This window comes from Canis lupus, chromosome 13 (genome assembly GCF_011100685.1).
Source record: "Canis lupus familiaris isolate Mischka breed German Shepherd chromosome 13, alternate assembly UU_Cfam_GSD_1.0, whole genome shotgun sequence".
NCBI classification, from domain to species: Eukaryota; Metazoa; Chordata; class Mammalia; order Carnivora; family Canidae; genus Canis; species Canis lupus.
The window spans coordinates 57047211-57067771 of NC_049234.1; the positions used below are offsets into that span (position 1 = coordinate 57047211).

Consider the following 20561-nt stretch of genomic DNA (forward strand, 5'->3'; position numbering starts at 1 on the left):
TCTTGGATATGAGACTCACGAGATTCCATAACTTAAATTTGCCAAAACTTAGGAAATGTGTGTAAAATGGATTTTTATGAGTTTCTCACATTCATAGGAGCTAGAAATAATAAAATTCAAGCTAGAATGATTATAGAGTCTGTATTCAATGTATTTCTCCATGTCACTGGCACAAGTACTAAATGTTTCTTCAATTTGTTGGCCAAAACCTGGACTGAAAAGTGGCCAAAGTTAAATAAAGCTCAAAAACTGAGAATCTCTTCTTTTATTTAGAAGAAGGAATTAAATGACCTTCTGAAATGGAAGCGTTAAGATGGATTTATTTTTCAAGACCTATGAAACGACTCACTAATCACATCTTCAGGAAGGATCCAGAAGACAGTTTCTTTGTCATAATGATAAGAAATAAATTCATGACAGTGCCACATTTATAAACAAAATGCTTATAATTTCTGTCCTCTATACTTGAAAACACAGAAATTAAAGCTGCAGTAAAACATTTTATTGATTTCTTTAAGGTTTAGCTGTTACAGAGGCCACATAGTACCACTTTCCATCAGAAGGAGGTGGGCATGAATTTCATAATAGGCAGCAGGATTTGAATGGCAACAAGCCTTAGTACTCTGGTATCCAAAGACCAGAAGTATGAGTCATTTTATTTGTGCCATTAATATATGAAGGTCTGAGAAATACAAATCAAAATTTAGCGAGCTAGTAAGTCAAGGTATCTCACCAATTCCCAGACCTGAGTTAGTTTATGCACGGTTTGTGACTTAAAATGGTCCAATTTACATTTTTTTAACTCTATAATACTGCAAATGTGATAGACATTCAATAGAAACCTTATGTAGAATTTAGAACATTGATCTTTCCCTGGGCTAGTGATTTCTAACACCATACTCTCACGAATCTGGGCAGCAAACCTCTGCCACAAAGTCACCAGGATAAACAACAAACAACACTTAAAACCATTCTGTACTCAGGCAACCACCCTCTTTTTCACTTTTAGTACAGAGTGATTGCCTTTAAAGAAGGATTTTGCAAAGCAACATATTTTTAACACTATATGTCTGCCTTTTAGCTTCTCCGAAAGGTATTTCTGACCATTTCTAAATAAATGGGCAGGGGCAAAGATAAAAGCCCAGAACTTCCACAGGTTACTGAATACTGTGCCTGAGCTAACATTAATTCCTATGGATTTCAAATACCACTAAGGAACACTGATCTAAGTGGATGTTATGGGGGTAATGTGATGAATGAGATTTTGTTCTGAGCCCATATTACGACTGGTATAGTGATGCCTTCTCCATCTTATCCTTTGATTCTTTCACCAGATCATTAGTATATAGTTGGAAGATCTTGCATCTGAAAGAAACCTCTCTGGGCAGCCCTGGTGGCACAGCAGTTTAGCGCTACCTGAAGCCCAGGGTGTGATCCTGGAGACCCGGGATCGAGTCCCACGTCAGGCTCCCTGCATGGAGCCTGCTTCTCCCTCTGCCTCTGTGTGTGTGTGTGTCTCTCATGAATAAATAAATAAAATTCTTAAAAAAAAAAAAAAAAAAGAAAGAAAGAAACCTCTCTTTGCCCATGAAGGAAAAGCTGTGAAACTATAGTAATAGCCAAACTAAAGCACCTCCATCCTACCAAAAGAGTAAGCACAAATCTTTATGGTATCTATGGGGGTATGTGTGTGCAGAAATTAGTGCCATCATAAAAAATATGGAAGAATAAAGGGTGGGGGTTATAAACTTTAAATGACTTGTTGGTCTGAGTAGAAGATAAACTAATCTTGGCAAACAATGCATTTAATCAGGTGGTGATAACAAATACAGCCAATTTGGACTCTCCACTGATGAAAATGAATAAACATCTTCACCATTGTTTAGTAATGGTCTATCGAGTTACAATAAACTTTTTTTTTTAAACATCTCTAAACACATAAAACATTTCTCGCCAACTTGGCAAGAGCAACAATGTACTTTCCCCATCTTTTTTCAGCATCCTCTTAAATTTCCAGCTCTACAGCATAATTTAGTCTTCAGGAAACCCTGATCATCTCACCATCCTATAATATATATCATGCTGGTTTACTACATGAGTAGTATCAAACTGAAAGTACTTGATTAAATGGGATTATCATGTACGCCAGACACTTTTGCAAGAACCAAGAAATAAAAACCATCAAAACATAGGGACATCTTTTATAGTGATATTTCTGATAGTCTGGGACAGATTGGGACATCCCCCACAAAATGTTTCTTGCATTTTGCAACTCACGTTATGTCAACTGAGCCCTCTGAAGATAGACTCCATGAGCCTAACTTTAATTCAAAACACAGTTTGCCCTATTTTACCTCAAACTTAGGGTTCTGTATCTTTGCATATTAAAATACTAGTAATTTAGACTTTTATTTGTCTGTTTTGAGTTAGAATGAGCTTATTCTTTCTTGGGATAAAATATACATTTCTATATATTTAAAAAGCTTTACATTTGTATATATTTTAATAGCATACCTTGATAGAGTATGCCTAGTGCAAAATTATTTTAAAATAAAACTTTAAAAATATGTTTATAGAAGAATGTAACACACAATGTTTTGTAAGTAAAAAATGAAACTTAGAAGATACTAGTTGTTAATAGAATTTTAATTGTAATATTCACACTATGTGTTGAAATATTACTCATTCTATCTACCTATATATCTATCCATTCATCCATCTACCTATATCTAACTAGAAGATAGAAATTTTAGATAACCTAAACAAATAAAACAGAAGAACAATAGAAATGTTATGTAAATAATCGAAATACCTTTTTTTAAGAAAGAAAGATTATCAAAAAAAAAAAAAGAAAGAAGGAAAGATTATCACCAGTAATTCAACTTTTTGAAAGCATATATTGCATAAAATAGACATACACTCACCAGGTAGCTGGAGGAACTCACTCAATATCCCTTTTCTAAGTTTAAGAATTTAAAAAATTCATAGCTTGTATTTCCATAATTTTATTCACTTTGCAACATATTTGTTAAGAGTTCTTTACAAAATTAATGTATTCCCATTGTATTTTCCTATCATTTCTCACTCCTCCACAGACAGCATTTCTTTACCTTCATGTGAATTATTTTTTCTCATTTTTCCCCTTTCAGATGTATTATTTTGTTTTTGACCATGAAAATCCTCACAATTTTACAATGCTTCCCTGTTACTATTTGCTGCATTTTACAAGGACTATAAATTCCAACTAATTATAATATTCAGCTTTCTTTAAAACTTTTAATTTATTTTTTTGTTTTGTTTTGTTTTTTTCAAAGTAATCTCTTCACCCAGCGTGGGGCTCCAACTCACAACCCTGAGATCAAAAGTCAGTCAGGTGCCTAAAACTCTATATTTTGACTTTACTATTAAATGACATATAAAAAAGTATCATTTGAATTTTACAACTTCTCACAAGAGCAAGGTGCTAGACTTCATAATGATATAATGAGTGGGGAAATGTTTTAACTGCTGTATAAACATCCATAAATTTATCATTTAATCACTATCTTCAGCACAAAATCATTATTTACTTTTATAACCCAATCAGCTGGGGTTACCTAATCAATTTCAGCTCCTAGCATAATGCAAACAATTGCTATTTTTTCTTCTTGTACTTTATAAATATATTTTTGAATCTGGACAGTTCAGACTATGCAGTAAAACTGCAATAGGTAACTGCTGTCACCTCTCTGTGACTATCTCAAGTGACCTCAAGGAGAAACCAAAAACAAAAAGAACCAGAAAGCCAGATAAGCAGATGTAGGATGGCAGTATTTTTGAATAATCCGATGCGATAGAAACAGAATGCATTAAGATGACATAAAGATCTTTCACATGACTACATGGAAATCAGTAAACCTTAATTTTTGCAACAAAACAAATTCTACCTTGTGACACACAACTACGAAGAACTGTTCATAGGGATGGATATGCTTTCCTCCTCCTTATGCACATAATCCTCTATAAACCAACATGTTTTGGAGCAGTTCTTAAGAGCAATTTAAAATACTATCTCCTGGGCTACAGTCCTCAGGAAGACACCAAGAAAAATATTTATTTACTTATTTTAAGGATGGTCATTTTTTTTAGGCAACAACACATTGGTTACATGGCACAAAAAATAAATCAGAAAATGCCAAAATAAATTACAAATCAGAAATGAATCTATTACGAAAGAAATTCATTTCACAAAGAAACCTCCTTAAAAAGATTGAAAGTAAAGTTAAAATTCACTGAAAGAAATTCTATATAAAAAAACACATATGGCACAAATAATTTGCTTCCATTTAATGCTTAACATACTCAAACATTAAAAAGTACCTACTACAGCTCATTTCCCATAATGTTGGTACTTGCTAAATGTGCAGTAATCATGATATTAAATATAAGACAGGAGCTACTCAAAGTTAACAATTTTTGTGAAAATTGAGACTTAGTTTGTCTGGAATGTCAGATACTAAGAAAAACCTATTGTTTTTATTTTTTATAGGTTTGCAAGGCTTTTACAGTATGTGTATCCTGAGAACTTGGAAAAAAAGCAGCAACCAAAAGTCAACAAAATGTCTGCTCTGAATACAAATGTTTATTTTATATGATAGCTGTGCCTTTGAACAGTTGGATGAAAATTATTCTTTCATGGTATTTAAGGTATTTAAATATCAAAAAGCACACTTTGCAGTTTGAATAGACTAGCAAGTCAAAGACAACTAGAGCAAATATTTATTAAGTACTTCATTTTAAAAATATACAGTCATTTTCTATACCTAGTTCATCAGAGAAATATCTTTTACGTAAGATGAGGTTATACAAGCTAGAAATTGTTCTCCCTGAGGAATATAACTCTTAGTGATTGTTCAATATGTTTTTAGTATGTTAATGGAAGACTCACACACAGAACCAAGCAAAGTTGAAATGAGAAGTTGCATGAGACACCAGAAATCATATTATAAAGCCGGTATTTTTTTTTTTTTTGATGTGAGAAGACAGTTCACATTTACTGAACAATAGTGACTAGATACTGTGGTTGAATATCAATATATACCAGTATTGTTGGCAGATGAGTCTAGAGCAAAGGAAAATTTAATTTTCACTATTTCTATCCAGTTCTTTACTACTTTTATTAGTTCCACCTTAGGTTAGGGAGCAAATGGAGAAAAATATAAAGGATTCACTTAGGGAAGGAGCATTTATGTGTGTGTAATGTTTTCTCTCATGGAATAAAAAAAAAGATGCTGTGACCATCTATTCAACATGGATAAGAATATCTAGAGTAATTAGAATGATTCCTAGTGAATTATTCAATTGCTTTCATATCATCTAGGCTGCTCTTGAATATTTCCCTCAATTTGATCAATCAGAAGCAACCATTAATTCAACTGCATGCATTTTCTTATTCTCAAGAGGTAATAACATGATTTACCTGACACATTCAATAATTCAAATTATTGTGGGCAGCACATGGTTGCCAACAGCATTCTCTTGTCAATGCAGTCATTCTACAACTGACAAACATATACTAATGTATATGAACTAAGTCCAATTCGATTTAGTCAAACACTTCCTATTTCATTATGAGTACACAAGGCAAGGGTATCTTCACTGAAAAAGTCCAACTGGGGTACTAAGAAGGTGACAGTCCATGAACTGAGAGCTGTGGCCAGAGAATAGAGGGAAGTGACATTTAATGCCTCATTCCACCCGCATAACTGTTGTTGACAAAAACAAGTCCTAAGTCACCCACAAGCTTTGAGTGATTCTTGGCACACAATAAGTTGAATTATTTTTTTTTAATAAGTTGAATTATTAGTTTAATCATAGTTTATCTTTGGTGTTCATTTTACCAGAAAAGAAGACCTTTATATTAACTTACTTAAAATTGAATATCTGAGCAGAAACTAGCAGGGAATTAGTAGCTCAAGCAAAACTGTACTCCCTCCTTCCTAATAATTACTCCCTAGTGATTCTAAGATCTTCATAGGGAACATAAATGTGTTTTCATGTATAGTTTACAGTTATTCTAAATTTTATAAAAAGATTATCAAAAAATTCATTTTGTACATTTTTATAAAAATAAGAGAAATAATAAGAAAAAACTATTTCAATATGCAAAGAAAATTCAGCTATGATGCCAAACAAACAAGCAAGAAAATAAATCTGCCTGATTATCTGTTGAATTAATGAAATAAAAAACTTGAAGTAAACAAAACAACAAAATATGTAGATTTGAGTTATCATAATTGTATGTGTGAAACTTGAGGTAATATTCTTGATATAAATGAATCTGAGCCAGAAACGTCGTTTTAATTGAAAAAATTCAATTAAAACATATCCTTTTTTTTTTTTTTTTTTTTTGTCCATTGGATGAGTCTGCCGAGAAAGCTGTAGCTTTTATTTGTTTAAAACTAAATAAAGCATTTTGACATGTATTCTACTTTAAGTCCTAACCCTCGGGTTTATGGGAAGTTCTCTTACAGATCTCATACAGTTCAGCCCTCACTTAGCTGTGGGGATAATTGACAAAACTCAGCCTAAGGTACACGATTTGGTTGGACATCACACTTACCTGCTTGGTTTGTGGTTACATTTACAGACACATACTGCCGGGCTCCTGGGCTCAAGTCGGACACTCCATTCACTGCCTCAATCTCAAAGGTATAGTTTGTGTGAGCGAGCAGATCCACCATCATGACAGAGGTGTTTTTCAGGCCGATTTGCCGGGGAAGGTACCTGACATGACCGCCACACTCGTCACACACACCTGCATGGGAGTTGCACTTCTTGCATGCAATATAATATGATACATCTTTCCTTCCACCAGTGTCAGCAGGAGGAATCCATTCCAGAAAGACACTAGTTTCATTAACATTTGAGATGGCATTCCGAGGAGCTGAGGGGGGTCCTGGTTTGCAAAGTAAAGTGAGAAAAACATATTTTAAGATGATAAAATTAGGCATCGCTTACTACACAAATCCCTGGTCTCAAGGAAATTAAAAAAAAAAGATTTGCAATCAATCTTTTAAATAGGGAGAATGCAAGAATCATCAATTTGTAATAATTTGAAAAATTTTGTGATAGTTTTGTTGGGACAGTTGTGGGGTTTATGGTCTACAGAAATAACTTATCTTGCCATTGTTATAACCACATGTTTAGTTAAAATACATGTGTTGCTTAGTGTAAATGCAAAGAATTATGGAGTAAAACTATGTATGCAAAAATAATGTTAGATAAAAATTTATATATTCAAAAAGTGGTAAGTCCTTTGGCAAATCCAAGGAAAAATTCTCCTTGGGGACTGAACTGATTACCTCCTTATTGAGATCTGTCCCAGAAACCTAGGAAGTACACATGAAGGATTTACTGAGTAATGAGCACAAGTGAAAATAGGATTTGTCAGTGTGGCTCTTGACTACAAATTCTGCAGCAAGGAAAATAGCCTCGGCCTACCTCAAAATAAATTACATATCCACAGATATCATCAATGACATGTGAAATCTTCCTCTTATATCAAGAAAAAACCCTAGAATTTAAGTAGTTGGACATTGCAGTGTGTAATGAAACTTCACTTATTTTGGTATTGTTTTAATACTGTGGCTCTGTTGTGAATTTTCCTTATTAGGAAATCAGAAATTTATTTTAAAAATGACTCTCAAAAGCACTATGAGAGGAAGAATGAAAATGTTCCGATATTGAAGGATCAGCAGAACAAATTCATGTATAAATAACAAACAATATCCATCTGTATATTATTTTATTTCTGGAATGAATAATTAGCTTACTAAAGAGAACTAAAATTAAGTCCATATCAGTTGTGACAGTCGCATACCACTCTGGCAGGAATTGATAAGTGAGGAGGCTACGCATGTACGTGAGCACGGGGTATATGGAAACTTTCTGAGTCTTTACTCTGAATTTTGTTGTGAACCTTAAAATTGCTCTAAAAAAATAAGTCTTTTAAAAACTAAATTGCATAATATCTATCTCTATAGTCAATTTTAAATTATATAACTTCAGTTTTTAATGTTACATGGTCACAAGTGCCCAAAGAAAAAATTCATTTATATTTATTTCAGACTTAATAAGTAAAACTTCTCCACAAGGAATAGAATGGACTATGGGGGTAGCTGAATGGTACATAAGCATAAATTAAGCTACTTGAGAGGGCTTAGCTTAGTTCTTTTAATATTTATTGTATTAAATATAGAAATTAATATTAATTTCTACCTAAGATTTATTAAGCCATGACTGTTAAGGAGGAAATTTAAAAGTGATAAAAAAAAGCTATCTGATATTTACAAAATGTCATTTAAATTAAAGGACCCCATAACCCACGAGTTGCCATTTTTGGCAAAATAATCCCCACCTCAACTATATTTCTGATTGAACCCTGTGAAATTTTCCATACATACAACCTCACACACAATTACTTTTAAGTTGAAACAATTACTTACGATGGAAATATAAGTATTATTTTTTACTGTAAACTTTAGCTTATTTAATAGTGGGAAGATACAGAGAAAATGTCATTTGAGATTAAAATGTTACAGGTTTACTTCTGAGAAAAAAGTAAAATATACTTGAAATATGTCTAGTTCAGAAAGATATCAAACTTTTATCTCCGTCATCTGAAATATAACCAAATTTAACAGCTTTCTCTAAATCTGTAAAAGTACATCAGAGTCTGACTCTTCCTTTACTTCTGACTCTCTGAACATTTGATGGGGATGCATATGCCTCTTAATGTCAAAATGAAACTCATTCAAGTGAAGACCTATAGTAGAGGTAAAAGAGGCTCAGATTACAGACACCTAAAAAAAATCACCTACTGAAAATCCACAGCCTTGCTAATAGATGTAATACATGACCCATAAATAGAGCTATGAGAAGTACTTTGAATTAGGCAGAATCACCAGAATCTTTTGTTTTACTTTTCCTGTAAATTTATAACATTCTATTTTCCTGATATGTATTTTTCCTCATATATATATATATATATATATATATATATATATATATATATGTATTAAAAGGAGTTGGAGCCATAAATTTAATTCTAAAGGAGTCAAAGGGAAAGCAAAATTCAAAACGTTCATGTGAACGTGTGAACATCAGTCAAGTCATCTGTGTAAGGGGATCAAATGCATTATTTGTGGTGCTACGAATGCAACTAAAAACTGAACACACACACTCACAGATTACATATTAGAAAGATCTTCCACACAAGTCCCAATAGTCTTTTCGAGAAATGCATACATATTAGTGTTCTTTTGAAACACAGTATTAGAAATTCGCACACCTGGAAACAGAAGATTTGAAGCCTCAAGTCCTGTAAGAGGACTAAGCAGTCCCTGCCACCAAAGCACAGTCTTTCCCTCATCCCAATCCTAGTGAATTTACAGAAAGGGAGACTCACTTTTATGGTGAGAAAGAAAAGATCATGGCTGGACCACTTAAGGAAAATAACTATTAGAAAATTAATGAAATTTAAAAGATAATTCAATATATGGTTTTCTCTCCCTAATTTACCACTCTATTGTCTGGCCACATTTTCTCCTTACTCTCTGGGCATTCTTTTGCTCCAATAATTAAAATAATGTCTACTATAACCAAAATGTATCACATTCAATCATAGTTTATATCTCCTCTATTCAAATGCATCTTACCAAAAGTATATATAATGATACCATTTACTTATTTAAAAAGGAATGGTTTATAATTAGTAATCATCTAACCTATTAAATGATCAGTCTTGTGATAAAAGAATGATCTTTAGCAATGTGAGCTAATTAATATCAGAATTGAGAAATTATGAACTTATGTCTCACACTATGAAATCCAGATGCTGAAATTCAGACAAAATTTCAGTTTGTGTTAATTTGCTTAAAGGAATTGTATATCTGTTTATATTTCATACTAGAATACATGAACTATAATGAATAGTAGGTTTCAAAAATTTGTGTCATCATCTTTGAGAGGACTAGAGTTTGCTCTATCAAAACTAATAAAACAAGGCAAGGTCATGGATATTGAATCTTATGGAGAGAAGAGATAGACATTCTTCTCTTCCATTTTGATAATTTGTTTGATTTGCCATAGAGACTGTGACTGTGGAAAACTTATGAAAGTATTTTTATCAAGAAAACAAATACATAAATGTGTTTCCTTCGCAGAAACATGTGGAACACTAGAAAAACAAAAACACCAAAACCATCGATGGATGTGAATGCCTCCACTGCAAATGTTGGAATTAAATTACTATTTATCCTTCTAATTATATGATTATGTGATCATATAATTACTAATAGTTAAGAACACTCACTTCTAAGAAACATGAAAACTGCTTGAAAGTCCTAGCTAAAAATTTGGTATTATAATTGTCTCCTAAATCCGATTTGCCAAACCCCAGTCCTCCATGTTCTTGTAGTGTTTCCTGTCTTCTTTTATAAATGACCTTCTTGCTGGCCTTTGTACTTTAGTTGGACAGGTTAGGGGAAGGAAATGACAAAAGTACCATTTATGACATGTTGACATGATCAGAAGCCTGGCTTCAGAGAAGACAAAGAATGGAAAAAAAAGTTTATGGTGAACAGGAAAATGGGTTTATCAAAGTCATGTTTAGCTCTCATGAACACTAAAAGAAAATAAAAGAAAGAAATCTACATCTGTCTCTGTTTGAATTTGAAATTAGGGAATAGGAATGCTTCTAATAGTGAGTGATAACAGGGACTCCAACTTTTCAAAGTTTACTTAAGAAAATCGAAAATTTGGTAAGAAAACAATTTTGGAAGATTAAACAGTTATGCCTGTTTTGGGGAAAATGGTAATAGGATGCAACAGGCTCCATCATGCTCTCTTTTCAAAGTGGTGAAAGTTAGCATCACCAAGTATCAGTGGGTTTCCTTACTTGTGCATGCCATTGTGGGTGGATCAGACTCCCTCCTGAAATAATCCTTTTCACAGACACAAGAGGTTGAAGCTTCCTCATGGGTATAACTGTGAGGTGGACATTTGCTGCAGCTCTGGCTGTGAGGTGAGGCTTTGAAGAACCCAGGTCTGCACACTGTCAAAAGAAATAAGAGACTAAGCTTTTCCCTGGAACAGATGCAGTGTTTGTTTTGTGAATAATGTCATTACTTTGACTAGTATACACAGATTACATACAACACAATATTGGCATTAATTTCAAAAATGTTTCATAAGCTTCTGAATCATAAATACCAGGCTATTCATTCAGATCATCAAATATTTAAGTATTTAAATTAAACATGTCTGGACTGTGTTTTTAGTGATTTTTATGCTGCAGGAGCTTATAAGAAATTGTATTATAAATGGTAAATACTTCTATGTATTTAAAACTGAAGTAGTGCTTGGAGTATAATTTTCATTTACTCATTAATACAACTTTTGTTGAAGAAATGTGAATTTTCCTATGCTTATGGAATGCCATGTTATACAGTAGGTGCTCAAAATTTTTTTATTGAATTAATAAATTATTTGGTAAGTGTGAAGGGCTTCATAGATTTTGTGGGATTTGGGAGAGTGCATGGATGAGCTGGTGTATCATTCACATTATATTGATTTCAAGGGGAGTGAGATGTAGGCTTTTATTTTACATTTTACTCCATTTTAGAACTTGTATTTGATTCAACAAGCATCTATTCTAATATCAGTCATACTTATACTCTACAAATTGCAATGATCTATAAAAGGTAGAAACTGTGTCTTATTCAATTTTGAATTCATAACAGTTATCACAGCATTTGACCACAGTAGGCGATCATAAATTATCATGTAATGTATAAATGAATGAATGACATGGAATGAAGACTGTAACTGAACTATTCAGAATCACATAAAAAAATGTTTTCTGGATATTTTTGTTAACATTTCTGTTGGTGGTCAAGTAAGTACTAACAAACTAAATCTTTTTATTATGCTCCTTCTCTACCCTTTTGTATTTTTCTTTCTTCTCAATGGCTAACAAAGCCAAACTTGTATTCCAATTGTCCAATATGGGCCAATTAAAGACGCCAAATAGATGGTTTGATTAATGTTTACGGTTTAGATTACATAAAACTAGCCAACCATATACTTTTCTTTCTATTTTCAAAACTTAGTACATTTACTTCAGTGCATTTATTCAAGCATCAATGGAAATTTGCTAAAGCTCAAAGGTGAACTTTTATTCCAATAGAAATTTTTGATAGACATAATGAATTTGGGCTAATTTTCATGTGCCATAAACGATTTAGAGCTTTAGTAATCCATGCTAAGTCTTTCTGCCATCACCATGAATAATCAGAAATTGGCAAAAATGAGAAGGTACTTTTTCAGTAGATCTAATTATAGCGATAGCAAAACCTTAATGCTCATAAATTCAGAGAGAATGTGAAAGTATTTGAAGATAAGAAGAGCTTTTTGATAGTATTAGGGGCATTCTTGTAGTTAAATGATTAGGAAAAGATTTATAATATTATTTTTCTTATAATAAGATTGCTATAAGCCACCAATACCATTCTTAGCTAAGTTATCCATTCTTTCTTCTTTTATCCTCCTCAGTAAAACCATTCTCACTTTTAAACACTATTTACTTTCAAAGACATGAAGTGTCAATTCATTCTGCATATTTGGAATCAATGATTATTTATGAAACAAAAAATTAATTCTTTTCTTTTACTGAATGCTTTTTAACCTAGAAACTTATTTTGATATTATATACAACACTATTTAACCCTCCATGGAAACTTGGAAACTTTGGAAGCAGAAAGTAATATATATATGTATAAAAGTAGCTAAGTGTATATTTCTGGTCAGCAGCTCAACAAAACGCTTTCAGCAGGTGTAGTGGGCCAGAAATTTTGCTTGGTACTAGATTACAGAGGTAGGCAAGATAGACATGGATCTGCCTTTGTAATTTTAAAAGTACTGCATGAATAATTATCAATATTACTATGCTGGAAAAAAGAAAGAGCATGGAAGTGAACATTGGCATCCAATTTAGACTGGGATGTTAAAAAAGACTTTCTCAGGAAGCCGAGACTCTGCTGAGATGTTAAAAAAAAATTAAAGGAAAATTAACCAATTTACATTAGGGGAGCATTAGAGGAACAAAATCCTTGCAAAAGACCAAAACAGGTGAACAAATATGGAGATAGAGAAAACTAAAAAATTAATCAGGGTGAGAGTAGAATTAAAGCAGCAGAGATAAAGTTAGACAGGGAAAAGGATACCAAAACACACCTTACAGTTTATAATATTTGAGATCATCACAATATTTTAAGCAGAGAAATGTTAAGATCACAATGATTTTTGAGAGATCACTGTGTAGCAGTGTTGATAATGGATTGGAGAGGAACGTGATGGAGACAATTGGTCCTTTTGTGTCTGTTGCACTGGTGTAGAAAAAGATGTGTTTAACAAGAGTGGCTCCAGTTGCGATAGATGAGAGTAGGTGTATTCAGGGGATCAGTCTGAGGTAAAATCAGTGAGGTTTCAGGATATACGTAGTGAGTCAGACGTGAGTGGGAAATACTAAGAAAGACTATGAGGTGTTTGCTTAAACTGCACAGGACCTACTGGTACCATTTTCTCAGAGAATGCTTGAAATGAAATGTGTTTGGGGGAAGATCAAGATTATATTTAAAGTATTATTTAATTTAAAGTGGCTAAAGAAATCCAAATAGAGATATAGAGAAGAAAGCTCTGGGCTCAATGTTATCCAAGAAAAAAAAAATATGTATACATACATATAAAAGTAATTATCCATTGCCTTCGAATCATGGCAGCGAATCCAGATAGGACATGCAAGGCTGCTAGACAATCTTAGTATTATTTCCCCAGTTAACTTTACTTTTCAGCATCAACATGATTATTTTGTAGCTTCTACTCTCTCTTCCTACACCTTGGAAGCTCTATTCCTTTGTGATTCCTAGCTCATTATATTTGTCTCTGTGCTGAGAAAATAGAATTCATTAGAGGAACTTGCTTATTTTCCTACCACGGAATTTCCAAACCTATATTCACTTGTAGCCACCCTCTCTACCTTTCTACCCATTAAAATGCAAATGTGGGAGTGCCTGGGTGGCTATTCAGTTAAATATCTGCCTTCTGGCTCAGGTCTTGATTGAGGGTCCTGGGACCAAGCCCCTTAGGGAGTCTGCTTCTCCCTCTCCCCTGCCTGTTCCTCTCCTGCTTGTCCTTATGCTCTCTCTTTTTCTGTCTCTGTCAAATAAATAAACAAAAAAATATTAAAAAGGGCACCTGGATGGCTCAGTGGTTGAGCATCTGCTTTTAGCTCAGGGCTTGATCCTGGGTCTTTGGGATGGAGTCTCACATTGGGCTCCCTGCAGGGAGCCTGCTTCTCCCTCTGCCTATATCTCTGCTTCTCTCTGTGTGTCTCTCAAGAATAAATAAATAAAATCTTTATTTTTAAAAAATCTTAAAAAAATAAAATGCAAATGTGATTTTGCTTCTATCAAAGGAAAATATATTTATTTGAATTAGGAACCTCATCTCTATTCTCTGAGGGCAATCTTCCAAATGTCTATCCCTTGCTCAGTCTCTCTCAACCTTTCTCAGTTTCTGTCTCTGTCTTTCTCTCTCACCCTATCACTCACATGAGCCCAATACAATTTTCCAAAAATTTTCAATTGAAACAAAGTGAAGCAAAACAATACAAATAAAAACAAGAGTAAATTATCAATCTCACTTGATCCCAATTCTTCCTGTAGCTACCAAGTAGTTTCGTTCCCTTTTGGAAACAATTTTTTTTTCTTTAAAGATTTTATTTATTTATTCATGAGAAATATAGAGGGAGAGAGAGAGAGAAAGGCAGAGACACAGGCAGAGGGAGAAGCAGGCTCCATACAGGGAGCCCTACGTGGGACTTCGATCCCAGGTCTCTAGGATTACACCCTGGGCTGAAGGCAGTGCTAAACCGCTGAGCCACCCGGGCTGCCCTGGAAACATTTTCTTAAATTACTTTTCCATAAATGCATCTCTACTTCTATTTGAAATCACACATTGGCAAAGTCCAGTTCACTCCTCTGAAATTGTTTTTGTTAAGATTACAGTCATCTTGTTTCCATACTTTCAACAGCATTTGATCATGTCCTTTTTGGGAAACTCCAGTTAATTTTAGTACAAAATGCTAGCATAGCCTGCAAGTTTCCACACAATATCTATGAAATCAATCGAATGTGGTCTCCTCCCACATTCACTATCTCTATCCATACTAACCTACTTATAATTTTCTGCACTTGAGAAACTCCTCTATCCTTCATACCGCAGGAGAAGAATTCCAGCCAAAAGACAAGAAGTGTAAGGTGCATGTTGGGGGTGGGGAGGAGGGATTTGTAGTTCATGATAAGGAATTTGGGTTTAATCTGAATGCATTTGGAAAAAAATGGGTATTTATTTTTTTGAGGACATCCCTTTTGTCAAGCACTCTGGCAAGGAATATTTATATTGTGGTCAGAAAATAAAAATGAAAATAAAGTGAAACATTTCAAGTTGGAGTTCAACAAAATTGTACTACTCATCTAAATAAATCAGTATTTGTTAAATATTGTCATAATTAAAATGCAAAAGAGTCAATTTTGCTTCTTTTGGTAATTTTTATTTTCTGTCTCCCAAATATGTTGTAGTTTTGGGATGTCAAGTACTCCAACTTGAAATATTTCACTTAAAGGTAAAGGAAGCTTTTGGGGTAAAATTGTTTCAAATGACAATTGTACAGTACCTAAACATTATTTAGAAAATATTACACAAGTCCATTTAGGTTGAACAAGGAGTAGGAGGCAAAAATGCATCCTATGGTTGATATATTTCATGAGACTGATTTGGAGGGAAAGAAACTATTTTTCTTTTGGAAATAATTTAGGAATAATAATAGGAATTTAATAATTCCTATTCTGTCCATGCTTCAGGGTTCTTTTTAAGTGCTACCTTTTCCATGATGTTTGTGATGATCTCCATGGCTACATATTCTTTCCTTATGCATCTTTTAGACCTACAAACTATATATTTGACATCTATCTTATGGCATATGGCAAAAATTGTGTCCTAAGTTAGTTTATCACCTGCTTTGAATTAAGTTGAGAAACTCTATATAAACATTCTAGAAAATGGAAACGGTTCATTTGATTTTCATCATACATAGCATAGTTTGTTGTACTGCATACATATTCATCAGTATTTCTTGTGTAAATAGTACATTTGTGTCCTGCTCAGAGTCTAAATGACATAAAAGAACTTAATAAAAGCTGATGAAGCTGAATTATTTAACTATTAAGTCTTGGCCAGTAAATAATAATATGTGCTATATCTATGCTGGCTACTTTAGAAGTTTTGCAAAAGCCACCAACGTTCCAGCTCTCATATTTATCACTTAGAAAACAAGGATGTTAATTAAATCTAATAAAATAGTTTTCAAAAAATCTAAGCAGAAAAAGCATGTCATCAATACATGAATTTCAATTGTCAAAGTTGTGAAAAGGTGTTGCCTAATCTAATTAGAAAATTCTTAAAAGTTCTCGAAATTACTAAAAATGGTTTATCTGATAATTCAGATTTTTGTCTGAATCAGAGTATATAAGCAAAGTCTTATTTATTTATTTTTAAAGATTTTATTATTTATTCATGAGAGACACAGAGAGAGAGAGAGGTCTGAGACAGGCAGAAGGAGGAGCAGGCTCCTTGCAGGGAGCCCAATGTGGGACTTGATCCCAGGACTCCAGGATCATGCCCTGGGCTGAAGGCAGATGCTCAACCACTGAGCCACCTAGGCTTCCCTCAAATTTATTTATTTTATTTTTTTTTAAGATCTTATTTATTTATTCATGAGAGACAGAGAGAAAGAAAGAGAGAGAAGCAGAGACACAGGCAGAGGGAGAAGCAGGCTCCATGCAGGGAGCCTGATATGGGACTTGATCCCAGGATTCCAGGATCATGCCCTGGGTCGAAGGCAAGTGCTAAACTGCTGAGCCACCCAGAGATCCCCTCAAATTTATTTTTTAAACAGATTTTTCATAATTAAGTACCCATAGAATAGTTTAGCCCAAATTTAAAAGATGTGTTTATTAAGAAAAACAGCATTATACAACATGTTATAAGAAATGTACAACTCAAAATAATTCAATATTTATAACAAAACTTAAAAATGAAAGCAGACCTTTATACTTAAAAGATATGCTCAGTATTAAAAAATATGTAATGACTTAAAACAATGATACATTAAGCTAGATCTCAAAGTATGAACTCTAAAATTTAGCAACATCTCTTGAATTCTTGCACACAGAAATAGGGCAAATAGCCCACTCAAGAATCTAAAATTCCTGGCTTTTTCGAATATAACTTTAAATGGTAGAAAGCAATAGGCCGATTTTAATATTAGAAAATAATATCAGAGAAGAAAAGAATACTATTTTAAATTATTTTTATTTTAACTCCAGTATAGTTAACATACAGTGTTATATTAGTTTCAGGTGTACAATAGTGATTCAACAGTTCTATACATCATTACTCAGTGTTCATCATGATAAGTGTACTCTTAATCCCCATCACCTTTTTTCATCTATCCCCCCATCATATTCCCTCTAATACGCTTTATTTTAAATGAGTAGCCTCAGTTAAAGTTCCTTTTTTTAAACTAGACCATTTTTAATTGAAACATATTTTGGAATGCATGTTTCCAAAAGAGATATATATATATATATATATATATATATATATATATATATATATATATATATTTGATGGATGTATAATGTACATATATAATATATCTTTGGATACATAACGCATTATATATCCAACAAAAATAGAATACACATTTTCTTCAAGTATACACCAAAGAATTGCCTGGTTAAATGACAAAAAAAAAAAGACATAACAAATACTGCAAATTTAAGAAGACTGAAATCATATCGAGTATATTTTCCAACTTCAATGATTAAAATTTCAATGATCAAAAACTTCAATGATCAAAAATGATCAAAACGAAAGATCAACAATAAAACAAAGCTGGGAAATCTGCAATGTAAATACTAAATATTTAATATGTAAATATCAAACAACACACTACTGCACAAGCAATGAAACAAATAAGAAATCAAATGACAAATCAAAAAAAAAATGACAAATCAAATACATCTCAAAACAAAAGAAAAATAAAACACAATGTTCCACACTTAACGTGGAACTGCTTAAGATTCTCTATCTTCCCTAGATTCTCTCTAGGGAAGTTTTCTGCTATTATTTCAGAGGGAGCTCTGCCCCTCCCATGCTCATGTGCATGCACTCTCTCTATCAAAAAGTAAAGTAAAATAAGTAAATAAAATGAGTTTCTTGTAGGCAGCATATAGATGTGTCTTGCTTTTTTTTTTTTTTTTTTTTTTTTTTTTTATCGATCTGATACTCCATGTCTTGATTGGAGCAATTTGTCCATTTACATTCAAAGTAATTATTGATAGCTATATATTTATTACCATTTCATTACTTGTTTTGTCATTGTTTCTGGAGATTTTCTCTGATCTTTTCTTGTCTTTGTCACTTTTGGTCTCTCCTTTGCATCTCTTACTCTATTCTGAATAATAACCTTGCTGGATAGAATAATCTTGGCTGCAGATTTTTCCCAGGCAGCACTTTGAAGATATCATGCCACTTTCTTCTGGCTTGCCAAGTTTCTGTTAAGAAATATCCAGCTAGCCTTATGCATGTTCTCCTAAAAATTAAAGGCTTCTTTCATCTTGCTGCTTTTACGATTTTTTCTTTATCATTATATTTTGCAAGTTTAATTATAGTATGTCTTGATGTTGGCCTGTTTTTGTTGACTTTGATAGCAGTTCTCTGTGCCTCCTAGATCTGGATATCTGTTTCTTTTCCCAGATTAGGGAAGTTTTCTGCTATTATTTCATGAAATAAAATTTGTTATCTTTTCTCTCTCTTCTTCTGGGACTCCTGTAATACAAATATCATTACATTTGATAGAGTCACTGAGTTTCCTAAGTCTATTCTTGTGTTGCAAAATTCTTCTTTTTCTTTTTTTGTTTAGCTTTATTATTTTCCATTATCTTGTCTTTTAAGTCACTAACTCATTCCGTCTGCTTCTGCCAGCTTGCTGTTCATTGCACCACGCCTGTTTCTAATCTCATTTATTGCATTTTGATTTCTAACTGATTCTTTTTTAATGCTTTTTCTCTGTGGTAAGGGTCTCACTGAAGTCTTTCTATTCTTTCATCAAGCCAAGTGAGTATCCTTATGACTGCTGCTTTAAATTCTCTACCAGGCATGTTACTTATACCTATTTCCCTTAGATGTCTTCCTGTGGCCTTATCTTGTTCTTTCATTTGGGATAAATGCTTCTGTTTTGGCATTTTGTTTAAGCCTCCACCTTCTTTATGTGTTAGAAAAGCCAGTTATGTCTCCTGCTCCTGAAACTGATGGCCTTATGACGAAGAGGTCATGTAGTGCCCAGGGCCTGGAGCTTCAGAAAGCCTCTCCAGTGTCTGCTGCATGCACTCTGCTGTTGTGTTTTGTGTGCTCTATTCTTCAGGCCAGTCATCTGCAGAGGCTCTACTTGCCTACTGTGGGCAGTGTTTGGTCCCTGGACTGTATGTGGAGAATTTTAACTAGGTATGCTCTGATCTACTTGTGGAATGAGACCTGACACCCACTCCACCAGAACTGAGGCCCAGCAGTACTCTCTGGTTGGTAGACATGGGCTGGGCAGGCATTTGTGTTGGCCTTCTGCTGCCCTCGGACTGAGGTGTGGTTGAGAGGGGCAGTCTCACCAGAGCCCAGGGGTGGGACTTAATGTAAGCAAGTTGGCAACCAACCTCAGCACTGTGCTGTCCCCCACCAGTGCTGGTGGCTCTGTGTTTATGCTGAAGGGCAGGAGGGGAAATAGTGCTGGCCAGCTCTCTTCTTAGAGAAGTGTTTCTGTAATGCTACCTCTAAGGGATGCTCTCCTCTCTAAGAAGACAGAATAATCTCCTCACTGTGTGCCCCAGGCATTTTTCTCATTGTGGCTTCCATGCTGTCTGCCCCTGGGTCATTTGCCTGCCTTCTCTCCAGGATAGTGCCCTCCTGGCTCTATCCTAGCCAAGCTCACTGACCTTTAAAACTCCACATTTTAAGTCCCGCTGTTTGTGAGAACTGATGAAATTCAGCCCCTCTCATTTTCCAAGCCAATGACTGTGGGAAAACGTTCTCTTTGTTTTTTCCCTTTGTGTGCTTCTCTCTCTCTAGCCCTTCTGGATCCGTTTCTTCCCTTTTGCAGAAGCTGTAATCTGTTTCTCCTCTAAACCATGTCTTCACACTTCCTTCTTCAATGTGCCCTCTTCTCTCTCTTTAGTTATGGAATTTGTTCTGTCAGTTTTCTGGCATATTTCTGGAGTATTTAGGATAATTTGATAGTTATCTAGTTGTATTTGTGGGCTGAGAGGAGCCTAGTGTCCCCCTACTCTGCTGCCATCTTGGGGACTTATTCCACAACAGGAATACTATTGATAAATACATTAAATCTC

At 33.9% G+C, this 20561-nt stretch overlaps 1 protein-coding gene across 4 annotated transcripts in view; it reads right to left on the reverse strand.

The window, feature by feature from the left end:
- The window catches only part of EPHA5 (EPH receptor A5), a 345340-nt gene that overhangs the window by 161247 nt on the left and 163532 nt on the right, over positions 1–20561 (reverse strand). For all 4 annotated transcript variants that reach the window (XM_038556196.1, XM_038556194.1, XM_038556195.1 and 1 more), the window contains exons 4-5: positions 10940–11095; positions 6602–6937 (exon numbers count right to left, since the gene is read on the reverse strand). In XM_038556196.1, coding sequence (XP_038412124.1) covers positions 6602–6937; positions 10940–11095 — 492 coding nt within the window. The remainder of the gene's footprint in view (positions 1–6601; positions 6938–10939; positions 11096–20561) is intronic.